The sequence below is a fragment of the Polypterus senegalus genome, chromosome 11 (genome assembly GCF_016835505.1).
Source record: "Polypterus senegalus isolate Bchr_013 chromosome 11, ASM1683550v1, whole genome shotgun sequence".
Lineage (NCBI taxonomy): Eukaryota > Metazoa > Chordata > Cladistia > Polypteriformes > Polypteridae > Polypterus > Polypterus senegalus.
In genome coordinates this window covers 86,386,364-86,400,185 of record NC_053164.1, presented here as the reverse complement: position 1 = coordinate 86,400,185, position 13,822 = coordinate 86,386,364, and the positions used below count along the sequence as shown (strand labels likewise).

Sequence of the window (13,822 nt, the reverse complement as noted above, 5' to 3'; positions counted from 1 at the left end):
TATGAAAGATACAGTCTTTCTGGGAAATCATTGGTAATGTGATGATCTGAAAAAAACATGAAAGTGAGAACCAAATTACATTCTAAAAAAGCCATACATGCAGTAAAGTAATAAAAATTCACTAGAAAAAGTTTTGCAACTATATGAAATGGCATTGATTTACTGTACCTCTGAATGCTATTGCCTCTGTAATCAAGAAGCGACTGCTGCACTGAGCAGCCTAGACAAGGATGTTGGTTAGAACTAAGCACCCAACCTACAAAGAGAGTTAGAGCAAAGCCACAGAAGAAGTCAGCATTCACATGGAAAAAAAAACTCACAATGTAGTGGCACATAAAGTTGTGCCAGTCAACTATGTCAAGAATTCAATAACAGTGACCTGTTTAAGAAGGTGACGAGAAAGAAACTCCCATCTGGAGTTAAAGCACAGGAATGAGCCAAATATGTTTTCAGGAAAAACATATTATAGAATGCAATAGAAAATATGGCAAAGGGCTTGTTTCTGTTTGCTGAAAAATAGATTATTGCAAATGTATTCCCCTTTTAACAGGATAATGATCTCAAACACAAGGCAAAAGTATCTTAGGAGTGGCTCATTAGTAACCAAGGGAATGTTCTGTCCGTGAACCCAACAAGAATTTTTGGTAGGATATGAAAATGGTGGTCCTTATCACCTTATCACTGACAAATCCAGATAATTTAATACAAATCTACTAGTGAGAATGGGCAAAAAAAATTAATCGTCAGTGGTATGCAAAACTGATCAATGCCTACTCCCAAATTTTTTAGAGCTATTGTTGTGGCTAACAGTGACTGAACCAAATGTTAACATTTGGGTTTGAATAATTAAATAAGCAGCTAGCAATTTTCAGTTTAAATTGCCTTTTACTATTAAAATGACATTTTACAAATGAAAGACAGATCAAAACAAGATGTATAAGCATAATGTAAAATCCAGAAATATTTGAAACCTTAAAAATACTTTTATAAGGCACCAACTAAAATGGATTTATTTTATCTTGTCCTCATTTTTCATAATCATTATCCCATCATTAATAAGATATACAGTATAATAATATAAGAAGTTTAATAGAACTGTAAATTAGTGTTTATATTGATGTCACATTGTATTTTCTATACTGTATGAACTTGATTGAATGTTAACCAGCAGTACTGAAATTATATAGAAAAGGCTTAAATGACTATGCCATTGATGCTAGGCACTTTATATGACACCGTAAGAAAAAGGAGGAAAATGTTGAACAAAATTAATTACAATCATTACCAATTATTATGATAGTATTCTATATTTATTAAACATCATACACTGAAATGAATGAAATGTTTATCAAACATTACTTAGGTATTTGTAAATTATGTCTGTGTTCCATGTGTTTTTTCTGATTCTGTTGACATATCTGGTATACCAAATTATTATTTAAATGACTTATTTTTGTTATTAGATTAATAGATAAGCATATATTCAAGCATTATTCAATATGAACTCAGAATATATTCTGCTTGTTAATTGTTTCAGTCTTTGATAAAGATCCTGTCACATCCTGTAATAATTTGCAAGAAATTGGCCAACTAGACCTCATCCTGAGTTTAGCATCTGGATGGGTACACATTGAAGGGAATAACAGTGGTGTGTTAAATCCTAAATACCTTGCAGCTTCTGTATAAACCTGCCTGAATAACAGGAACCCACACAAATGGTAGCCTTGTTGATCCCTGTCTTAGGTGAAGGATTCCTGAAGCATCACTGAAAAGTGAAATTAGGGGAGATATGAAGAGATTTTCAAATTTCTGTTGCCTTCCCTGTTGTAGTGAATAGCAAACAGTTAGGCTATTATTCAGTCATAATGCAGAACATATACAGTTTATTTCAACCATTTTAAACATTTGAAGTATAACAGTATAGTGTACACTGTTTTTGATTTGAATTGATTCCTAAAATTCCCATCCTTTGGTTATGTACCTGTTTTTCTACTAAAACTGTAATTTGTACTTATAGTGCATGCAGAGCAGTTTTCTTTTTAAATAATTTAACAAGAGCTCCTACTGTCATATAGAACTGTCATTGATTATTCCTTGTTTGTTGTACATTTTTTATGACATTTAATCACCTTAACACAAACTCTATATTACCTTATAATTGAATGCGGTTACAGTATCTATTATGTCAAATATAGCTAATTTAATAAATGTTGCTGAATGTGGAATATGTATGAATATTTCCCTACATGACATGTTTATTTCCTTAATGTGAGTGAAGTAATAGCAATGTTGTAGGTGAGAACAACAGTAGCAAATAGTGCATGTTGTTTTGAATAGTAATGTGCTGCTGAATTTTTAAAACTGTTTTAGTTACTCCCTGTTTAATTTCTGTGTTTAAATTTAGAATGGAAGAGTTCTTTATAAAAAAAACAAAAAACTCGCTTTATTTTAAATAAGGTGATTCTATAATATATATTTACTATTCTTACTATCTTTGTATTATTGCATATTCTGTGAAAAATAGATTAATTAATTTCATAGTACATTACTAGAAAAAAACATTTATCCAATAAGCAACTTGTTTGGTAGTAAAGACATTAGATGAAAATTAAGAATCATTAAAATACCAATATAATTTGCAATCAAAGCAGATTATACATGAGCAAACTCTCCTATTCAATCCTTATAATCAAAAACTTTCTGCTAATTTGGTTCTTTTTCAATGGAGATCACAGCCAATTTATTCATTCCCTCTTTGATGGACAAGTTAATTTATTCCTACACACTACAGTGTACTTTCAGACAGTACTGTACACATTTACTTCCTCTTGAGGTTAGGAAAATCATGGCAGTGTCCTTATCTTTTTACCTTGTATTACATTTCAATGAACACACTTGTAAGATCTGGTAGTCTGCTGCCTACAAAAAAAAGTACTGTGAGTGCTGAAAAAAGTATGAATATTTATTTATATTCAGCATTTCTCAACCTGTATTATCATTACCACCATTGATATGCAAGCAGTTACTAGGTGGTGTGTAAGAACAAAAACAAAGAAAAAGAAAAATACTAGGTAATGTTTGGAGCAGCAGACCATTGGTGATACTGTGGCCAAACCCAAGTGTCCGTAGTGTCTTAGTTCTGTTTCACACTGCTCCTCCAGGAACACAGTATCCACCACCTGCACCAGTTTGAAGTCCCCTAATACTCAACATGGAATTGGTGGTAAAAAGTACTTCTTGGTCTCTGCCTCATTGAGCCAATCCATGGCAGGATCAAAATACTTTGCAAAGATAGATGTTTTTGAGACATTATGAATATATAAGTTGATACCTGTCCTCATAAGTAATCTGAGATTGTTTTTCATAGATGTAATACTTGCATATTGTTTGTTGTTTTTCAGTTTGGGTTATCAACACTATAATAGAAATTTTGTTAAACCTATTCTCTATGAGAAGGTGAGATTAAAATATTTTCTCTGCCTTCACTTCAAACAATGGTGAGTAAGTAATAGACGCAAAAATTGGCATTTTTTGGTGGAATACAGAAAAACTACAGAAACTGGCTGAATGTAAAGGCAGATCTACACTTAAAGCTATTAAAACTGGAACATGATATAAAGACTATTTGTGCCAAGCAGGCTCAGTCTTCACATTAACTTGGAAACATTTAGTAGTCATTTTCTTCTTTTCCAATAGATGTTATTTTTTCACTTTCTTTTGATCTAAATTAATGTTTAACTCTATTATCTTTCCATAGTTCATGTGCTCTCAGCTCCTATAAAGGATTATGTTTTCCACATTTAAATTCAGTTGTGAAAAGTATTCAGTTTCACCCTTTAAAGGAGCCTTTCTGGACAGTATTTGTAGACATGTAATCTATTTTTTTCTTTCGATGTAGTCCAGATTTTAATTCATTTATGAAAATTCCTGTTTCATCCTTTAAAGAAGCTTTTCTTTATAGTATTTTTAGACATACAATCTATTAGTTTACTTCAATGCGGTCCTTTTATGGACAATAATTTTATATGTTCAAGGCACGTCAAAGACTAAGCGAAGAAGAAAGGGGAGCTCTGCAAAAAGAAGCCCCGAAGTGTTGGAGAGAAAAGAATTCAAAAAAGAACAATAATAATCTAAGTGCAAATTCGGAAAATAATGAAAGTAATAATCAGCCCGGAACAAGTGGAATTGAAAACCTAGCAGGTCCAAGCAGGGTCGGAAATAAAAGACAAAGAGTAGAAGACAAAGCAGAATGTTGTAAAGAAGTTAAAAAAACGTTGGTGCGATACACATGCAGAGCAGGTTAGAGATTATGAAAGTACTAAAATTAGAAAGTCTCAAAAAATGATAGTAAAGATCACATGAGCGCTAACAAATGGAAATTATTACTTGGTGAAATAACAGAACAGAATAAAGAGGTCGAATATATGGACATAGGTGACTTGACAGAAGTATGTAGATAAAGTTTAAGTCAGAGACTTTTAGATCATCTAATTCATGTTGCCATCAGGAAAAAGTAGTGTTTCTTCCCAATGAAGGGGCATATCCACAAGAATTAAAATACTTGTCGTTTGGTGAAAGTGAAATCCAAAAACACTACATGCAAAATATCCGAATCTACAATAATGCTCAGAACGTAGATTTACACAATTCAGGACCGTATGCAATTAAAGCTACTACAAGTTTAATTTTGAAGAAACCACAATTCGGTCAGGTTTATATTTATGATCATGGAGAAGCGATGCAACATAGAATCGAAAGAGTTAAATTATCAGAAATTCTACAGCCAATAATGGATACAAATCCATACGTCCAAAAGTATTGCACTTTACACAAAAATTATCTGCAAAACACTGACAAAGAAGTTTTCTTGGATTTCTATATGAATCCAAAAGATCACGCTCCCATATATAATAAACCAACATATGATGAATTGTCAGCGATCATAGTTTCAAAAGACGGGGATATCAAAGACAGAGTTGATATTCGTGTTTATCCAAAAGCTCAGCACAATTCGTCGTTTCACTCTAAAAATTCACCTCATTCCGATCCTTTACTCTTTCCTTTCCTGATGGTGAAACAGGTTGGTCCTACAATATGAAACACACAAATTCAGAAAAGCGAATAACACCCACACTATATTTTGGGTCAAAATTAGCAATACGTCCCAATGTATTTAACACACTTCTGTTATCTCAACATCTATCGCAACATTGCATTATTAATGCATATTTAAAAGTCGAAGCTAATCGTGTCGTCTTTATTAAATTGATTCAAGCAAAACTTAGAACAGAACATATGCAAGTGGTGAAAGTGAAATCCACATATGCGAGCGGAAAAGACACGAAGTGGCTGGCGTGTAGCGCAGGCAGGGGAGTTAATAAGTGAAGCGAGCAGGTGGCAAAGCCCCCTAGTTTTTATATATTAAAACTATAGAAATTTTAGGCATATGTTTTATTCCACATCAAAACACACTGATATTCTTAAAAAAATGAATAATTAAAAATATATTAGGTGTGCTTATGAAGAATTAAAACACACACACAATCATTGAAACCTTGTTAAAATACCCAACTAGAATATTTTGGTGTGGGGGGTTATAGGGAAATACAATCTTTAGTTTTGCCTAATAAGAGTTTAACAATTTAAAACAGAAAAAGTTGATACTTCAAAGTATTTCAGTTCCTGGAGGATGGTATACCAAAAAAAAAGTTTGACAACACATTCTGAATGTATTGTTGCTTTAAATTTGTGCGTAGAAATGTATAAAAATGTTCTTATATGTGTTAAGGCACTTAACATTTGCTGATGGAGGTCTTTTTCTTTAAAATTTATAAAGCATGTATTTTCTTGAAGTAATTCTGGAGTTTAATCTATTTTTGATCATTGTCAGGATATTTCATTTCCCTTACAGTACGTTGTCAAGGTAAAGACATGACACAGTTGCAGCCCACCCTACCAAAGTAGAATATGATGGTAGTACAAAAACTGCATGTATTTCAAAAAAAGAAAATAAAGTATAGAAAGAAATGTTACATTAAGGGAGGGGAGTAGCCAAAAGATATTCTAGTACAGTAACAAGAGTGCACATATGTAAATAACAGTTCCTTCTTAGCCTAGTACTGTATATCACAATTATACCAATTGGATCATTGACAATACATTCTCATCCAGCTTTCATTTTCTATGTTTAGCTTAATGCTGTTGGTACTAGGAACAGTTGGCTGATTATATTATTTTTGGAAAATTCTGTTTAAATGTAACAAGCCATCTTAGTAATGGTGCTATAAACCTATCTTGTGCTAACATGCTTCCTTTTCTATTGTGCTTCTGCCTGCTACTATCTAGCGGTCACAAGTCATCAACAGCAGGATTAAGGGTACATTATAATTATCATTTTTGGTAACCCAATCTGTCAGCCAATAAAACTGTGTGCCTTTCATTTCTGCTTACAGTTCTGCATGCAAACAACCTGGTCACATTTATCTGTTGTTCTTAACATTGAACTTTTAACACCTTTTTACTACTTTTTTTGCTTTAGCTGATTTATTTTCAAAGGTGGTACATTTTGTTGCACCGCAGAAAGCACTTTATTTAGTGAAAAAGTTGACATTTTTATCAAAGTTTTATTCTTCTGCATTGCTTTCACATAACAGAGGTCTCTAATTGTGCTTCTGTTTCTTGTTTTGTTTTATTCTTATTATCCTTTCCTTGGAAAGTTGCCTCACTTGTCATCTCTATACATTTCTGTAAAATAAATCTAAGTTACAACCTTGAACAGGTTTTTTTTTTTAATTATTTAATGTGTTGATTACTATAATTTCCCCAGCAGAACGGCTTGTTGCAGTTGTGTGGAAAAGAATAGTTTTGTAATACAGTCTTAGCTCCATTTACCAGCTTCCGAAAGTATAGTAGTTTGCCTGGTTGCCTGGCAACTGTTGTTTTTGCCAGACACCTCACCTCAATTACATTATTTGTTTGGGCAGTTATTAAGAGGGCCTTTCTGTTTTGCTTTTTGTGTAACATTGATGCCCCATATACTCAGTTTCTCCCTTTTTCCTGTTGACTATTGTTTACATTGAGTATATTCTTTGTACTAATTCATGCTTATTTTTGTCCTACCTTATATTGAGTCATCTGCCTTGACTCGGAACCCTTACATCAACAATATTCATTGCGTCCTTCAGGTAGAGTAAATAAACAATATCCTTAGAGGTGAGCAGAATATCAGTTTTGGAAAAAAAAGCACACTATTAAATGAAAAAGTGAAAAACCAGACATAAGATTGATTTTTCATGTGCTTAAGTATCAGTTACCTTTTCCATTGACTAGTTTACCCTTGACCCTTAACTTTACAATCTTTTTTTCACACTCTGCATAGTTTTCTCATCCAAACCTTACTGACTTAACATTTAATCCAGTGATATTAAGGTACTGAATGTAATATTAAAGAACAGTATGTATGTAGCATCCAGAAAGTATTCACAGCGCATCACTTTTTCCACATTTTATGTTACAGCCTTATTCCAAAATGGATTAAATTCATTTTTTTCCTTAAATTCTACACACAATACCCCATAATGACAACGTGAAAAAAGTTTACTTGAGATTTTTGCAAATTTATTAAAAATAAAAATTTATTAAAAATACAAAAATTGAGAAAGCACATGTACATAAGTACATAACTCATGGACATGTAAACGTTAAAATCTCCACTTGCTGCAGGGACATCGAACTGTTGGCCATAAGTTTGCGTCCCTATTACTTGCCCAGAGAGTTTGGACACGTCATTGTTGTTATTGTTTACATTCCTCCACGGGAGAACGCAGAGATAGCGGGTGACGTCATCAGTTCCGCTGTTGCTAAGTTACAAATGCAGCACCCCGAGGCGCTTGTGCTAATTGCTGGAGACTTTAATCATGTGATTTAACCGTTCATCTTTCAGCAGGACAACGACCCTAAGCAAACAGCCAAGATATCAAAGGAGTGGCTTCAGGACAACTCTGTGAATGTCCTTGAGTGGCCCAGCCAGGGCGCAGACTTAAATCCGATCGAACATCTCTGGAGAGATCGTAAAATGGCTGTGCACCGATGCTTCCCATCTAACCTGATGGAGCTTGAGAGGTGCTGCAAAGAGGAATGGGCGAAACTGACCAAGGATAGGTGTGCCAAGCTTGTGGCATCATATTCAAGAAGACTTGAGGCTGTAATTGCTGCCGAAGGTGCATCGACAAAGTATTGAGCAAAGGCTGTGAATACTTATGTACATGTGATTTTTCAGTTTTTTTATTTTTAATAAATTTGCAAAAACCTCAAGTAAACTATTTTCACGTTGTCATTGTGTGGTGTTTTGTGTAGAATTCTGAGGAATAAAATGAATTGAATCCATTTTGGAATAAGGCTGTAACATAACAAAATGTGGAAAAAGTGATGCGCTGTGAATACTTTCCGGATGCACTGTAAATGACCTATGCACCTTTTTGACATTCTTTACAGATTATTTTAGGGCAAGTAGAATATCAAGTGACATTTTAAGAAATGATTAAACAGTATATTGAGATACCAATTGATTTCAGAGTAAGTGTGGTTTTATTATAAATGAAAATAATACATAGCATGGTACAAATGTATACAGGATATAACCCAGGAAAAGCTACAAAATATTCACTACTACTCTTAACTTTATTTGTAAATGTTTGATTTTCACTCTGTCATCTTCAGGTCCACTTTCTCAAACACTTGAGTTTCTGCTCAGTAGTAGATGCCACTGAACTATTTTTCCACAGTTAATTTATGCTGATATATTAACCTCAATTTTTGCTTTGCGAATCTGGATGAAAATACAGAAAAATTTGAATATATGTTATGGATATTTTTAGAATTCATTATCCTTTGCCCTGTACCAGAGTGGAGTACAGATTTTTCCACTCTTTCAAATGTATATCAAAATGACACACACCAACAACACTAAATACTGTTTATGTTCAGTGTTCAGGTGAATGTATATCGTACCATTGAACTTAGGGAACTGGAGAATTGAAATGGTGCTTGCCCTGAGGAATTCTGGAGTTGATTTCATGGCATGTAATCGTCACTTTAATATTTTAAGTGTATCTGTTATCGTATAAAATTGAATGTTTCTGCTATTTCCAGATATGAGATTTGCACAAACTCTGCATCTTTCTTCAACATGCCAGTTGACAAGAATATAACCCTGTTTGTGATATTTATCTATTACTAGGGGGCTCTGATCCCTGCTCGCTTTGACCCCACCCCCCGGATTTGGTTTACTGGGTATACTATTTAAATAGATTGCTATTTTTATGGGAATTGTTACATATACATTATTTTCACTTTTACTTTAAAACTTTAGTAAAAACAATATTTGGAATTAACTGTTCTTCAAGATCGCATTGAATTTTGATTCCGTGACAACACAACGTATAACTGCCCTTTTTCTCTAATAAATAAAACAACTTTCTCAAATGTTTGTCCATGCTTTTTCTTTTTCGCTTTGTCGTTGACATGTCATCTAGAACGTATAAAATTATTGTCCTGATAAAATTTATAAGAGCTGAGAGTGCAGAAAGTGTGTCTGCCAAAAGCATTCACATTACTAAGAGCCAAGAGTACAGGAAATGTGCCTGACAAAAGCATTTACACGACTTAGGTTAGATGACCGTGGTTTTGTTTGAAAATAGTGGTAAGTAGGACATGACTTGAAAGAATCTCATGTTAAAAGTCTGCGTCTCACGGGACTAAATACTGCGTCAATGTTTTTGGAATCTTTTAATTCTCGCTGGCAACACGAATTAGACGATCTCCAAGTCTCCGACTTAAAGTTTAAATCCGATCAATATATTCGCTGTTCCGTTATTTCACCGAGTAATAATTTCCGTTTGTTTGCGCTAATGCGATCTTTACTCTCCTTTTTTTGTGACTTTATAATACGTAGAGACAATCTACCTCTCCATTGTTTATTTGTAACTATTCAATGTTAGAATGTTGATAAAACCAGATAATTACAGTTGTTAGGTCATCTTTAATTTTTTTGCAGAATCAGAAAATGAAAAAAAGCTGATAGGCTCAAACTGAATTAATGTCTAATTTTGTCGATAGTCAGCCAGACCATTGTCAGACATTGCTGTGTGCTGCATATTAATAATTATATTGTCCACCTTTCTGGTTAGTCACTTAAGTTCAGTAACACTATAATATCACATTTGGAAGTTGTATTAATATTCTGCCCTCATTCAGAATCAAATGTGGACAAATCAGCCACATTAGGTACTGTATATTGTTGTGTTGTATTGGTGGAATACATTGAACAGTATTAACATTACAGAAACAATTAAAAAAAATCACTTTGCCACACATTACAGCATAATATCTTAATATACCTGCCCTTGTCATACACAATATGCATTTTAAAATTAAGGCAATTTCACTAATCCTGTCTGTTAAAATGTTGCCTACATACTGTCATATATTTTTTTAATGTATTAAAGAGTATTTTATTTTTTGTTACTTTATGTAAAACATGTTATATCAGCAAAGAAAATTACATAATTTAAATGTGTTTCAAATGCTAGCAATGTTCTAGTGGTTATTTTTAATAATACATGTGAGTATCACAACGTAATTGCTTCCAAATTTGATAAAATACAGTTTTCCTCATGGGATATTTATTGGTTTAAACATTCTATATTTTATTTTTGTCTCTTTTATACAGTGGTGTGAAAAACTATTTGTTCCCTTCCTGATTTCTTATTCTTTTGCATGTTTGTCACACAAAATGTTTCTGATCATTAAACACATTTAACCATTAGTCAAATATAACACAAGTAAACACAAAATGCAGTTTTTAAATGATGGTTTTTATTATTTAGGGAGAAAAAAAAATCCACTGTACATGTGTTTTAACCTCAAACCCTGAAGAAAACAGCCAGTTCCGTGAACCATGTCAGATAACAGATTAATAACTACAATATTTACAACAAATATTGAGCAAATGAACAGGCCAAACTATGCCACTATTTATTACTCTGTAATTTCAAAAAAACATCCTCGATCATTACATATGAACTCGGAAGGTTTTTTGCCATTTTTTTCTCAGTTTGCCTTTTCTCATTTTTGTGTAATTGCTGTGGATTTATATGTTAATATCTGTTTTTGTCTGTGATCTCCTTAGTTTTTTTCTTTTGTTTTTGTTGTCTATATATAGTTGATTGAGTATATGTAATGTAATATTTATATAATATTTATGTTTGTGGACAAATTTCTTTCATTATTTTTCTGTGATTGAGTCATGTATCCTTTTGTATTAGGTTTATTATGAATTGTTATTAAAATACAAATTCATTATCTTTTTACACATATATTTGCATTTTGATAATTGGTCATGTATATATTTCTTACTATATGTTTATACAGTAGACTTTTATTACTTTGTTCTTCAGAGATAAAAGTTTCCATCTCTTGCAATAGTTTTATGTATTTTGGAATTTTATGAAGGCCAAAATATGTAATCTTTTGAGAACATTGTTTCTACTGTAGGTTAGATAATAAAAAGTGAAGTTTAGATGCATGGATGAAAATAATGCTCATTTGTTTTGTTCTTTTTAATTCTTATTCTGTTGCTTTCTTTTCTAATAACAATTAACTTTGCAAATTTTGTCTTCTTACATAAAGTTTCTATCATTTGGTTAAAAAAATGATTAAAAGACTAGTAGTGTACTTCTGACTTTAGCATGTTTTAAATTATTTATCATTTTTCACACAGAAACTGCTACAGCTTCAGAACTTCAATACTTTAATGGCAGTTGTGGGAGGGCTTAGTCATAGCTCCATTTCAAGACTCAAAGAGACTCACAGCCATATCAGCCCAGATATCACAAAGGTATATCCTGCTCTGTTTTTGTGTGTGTGTACATGTGCATTCTCTAATAAAATTTATTTTTCAAACCTGCTTTATCTGATGTTGGGTTATAGATTATTAGAGTTTATCTTGGCAGCACTGATACTAGGCAGAGAAATATTCCAAGATAATATAAAATGTGTAAATTAACAAAGTGAAAATAGTATTTTCCAGATCATTCTAATCATTACAAAAATAGCCCATGCATATTGATACCATGAATCAATGCAGTTTGTAGACGCAGCCAATTTTGCCTATTCTTGTTTAGAGTATGTGTTAGACTTGTTCCAGTTAAATGAAAACTGTTAGCAAAATACACTTCTGTTGAGGTCTGGTTTCAAGTATATTTGTATCATATTTTATGCAAACATTGGATAAACATTGTGAGTACTACATTTTATCATATGTACTATTTTATTAAAATCTTTTAAGTTAGAAATATAAACTGTTATTACTGTTTTTAGTTGTTTGTAGTAAAAAACACTTCCAAGATGATTAAAGATGCTTAATTGCCCTGATATAAATGTGAATGGAAGATATTTACTTAATATGTTGTTTTTAAGAATGAAAGCTTTATAAAGCTGTCATTATTCTAGTTTGTCACCATTTAGTTTTATTATTAAAAAAACTATTACAATGTGCCATATTTTGATATAAAGCTTACAACATACAGGTAAAATTCCGTTACAACGAATATTTTTACAACGAAATTTTCATTACAACGAAGTATTTTTGTGGTCCCAACAGTTTGCCCATATGACACAAGTCTATAGAATTCTCGTTACTACGAAGTACATTCAGAAGATACTTTCATTACAACGAAGTGCCCAAAAGACCTTGAAATGCCTGAATGAATCATCACTGAGCAGTTTCTGTGGTCGCAGCTCAGTTGCGCACAACGATCCCCAAACAGAAACATCATCTTTCTTCAAACTTTGCTTGTACTGTTTTTTTGCTGGTTTTGTTTTCGGTGGTTTTCAGTGATACCTTTTGCTTATTGCTTGTCAACATTTGAAAAACATCCATTGGAATTAACTCATTGTCACCCTCCTATAGAAATGGCAGACACAAAAAAACGATAAAAGTTCGCATTAGAAGAAAATTTTTTCTGCCTCTCGATTGCTGTAAAAGAAAAAGACGTTGCCAATGAATTCGGAATTTCGACACTGTCAACTTTCTTGAAAGATGGAGCAAAAAAAGAAGAAAAATCTCAGGTTCCAAATGTATGTGAACTGCTGCATTTGAAGATGTTGAAAAAGCAGTTTTTATGTGGTTCAGTGATGCTCGTTCAAGAAACATTCCTATTAATGTGGCATTCATTCAAGAAAATGTGAGGTTTCTAAACTCTCTTGGGACCTGCCACAACTGGACAACACACCAAAGAGTGCGATCACCGCGTCTGTGGAAGACTGTTTATATGTTGCTGGGGCAACAACATGCTCACAGCTCTGTTGTGTCTCTCCGCCAAAGCAAACTCTATGGGTGATGCAAGGAACATTGTAAAGGCAGTGAACAGGATTATTTGGCCATTAACCTGGCCACGACCCTGCCTGACTGCTGTGTCTTTTTATAGGAGAGTGGCAGATCCCGCTACAATAAATAACTGTGCTGTTCCTGTTTCAAGCTGAATAAAGCTGGTTTTGCTTAAGTACTGAGACTCGGCCTTGTGTTTTGGGGTGTAAGACAGGGACTTATAGTGCGACCCTGATCTTTTAGGATTCGCTTCTGTGGCGCCTCACTGCACTGCTGTGAGCCTGCTGTTACCCTGCCCCGTCAACGGACAAACAGTCTTCCACAGACGCGGCAATCACGCTTCGGGACGCACTTTAGCGTGATGTTCCCGTTGGGTGGGGTAGGATTGGAGGGGATCTCAAAAGAGTTCAGAAACCTCACAGTATGAAGAAGAAG

General features: G+C 33.3%; 1 protein-coding gene across 2 annotated transcripts in view; it reads left to right on the top strand.

Annotated features, from left to right (window-relative positions):
• LOC120539268 (RAS guanyl-releasing protein 2) overlaps positions 1 to 13,822 on the top strand; it is a 215,305-nt gene that overhangs the window by 122,458 nt on the left and 79,025 nt on the right. For both annotated transcript variants that reach the window (XM_039769183.1, XM_039769185.1), the window contains exon 8: positions 11,780 to 11,896. In XM_039769183.1, coding sequence (XP_039625117.1) covers positions 11,780 to 11,896 — 117 coding nt within the window. The remainder of the gene's footprint in view (positions 1 to 11,779; positions 11,897 to 13,822) is intronic.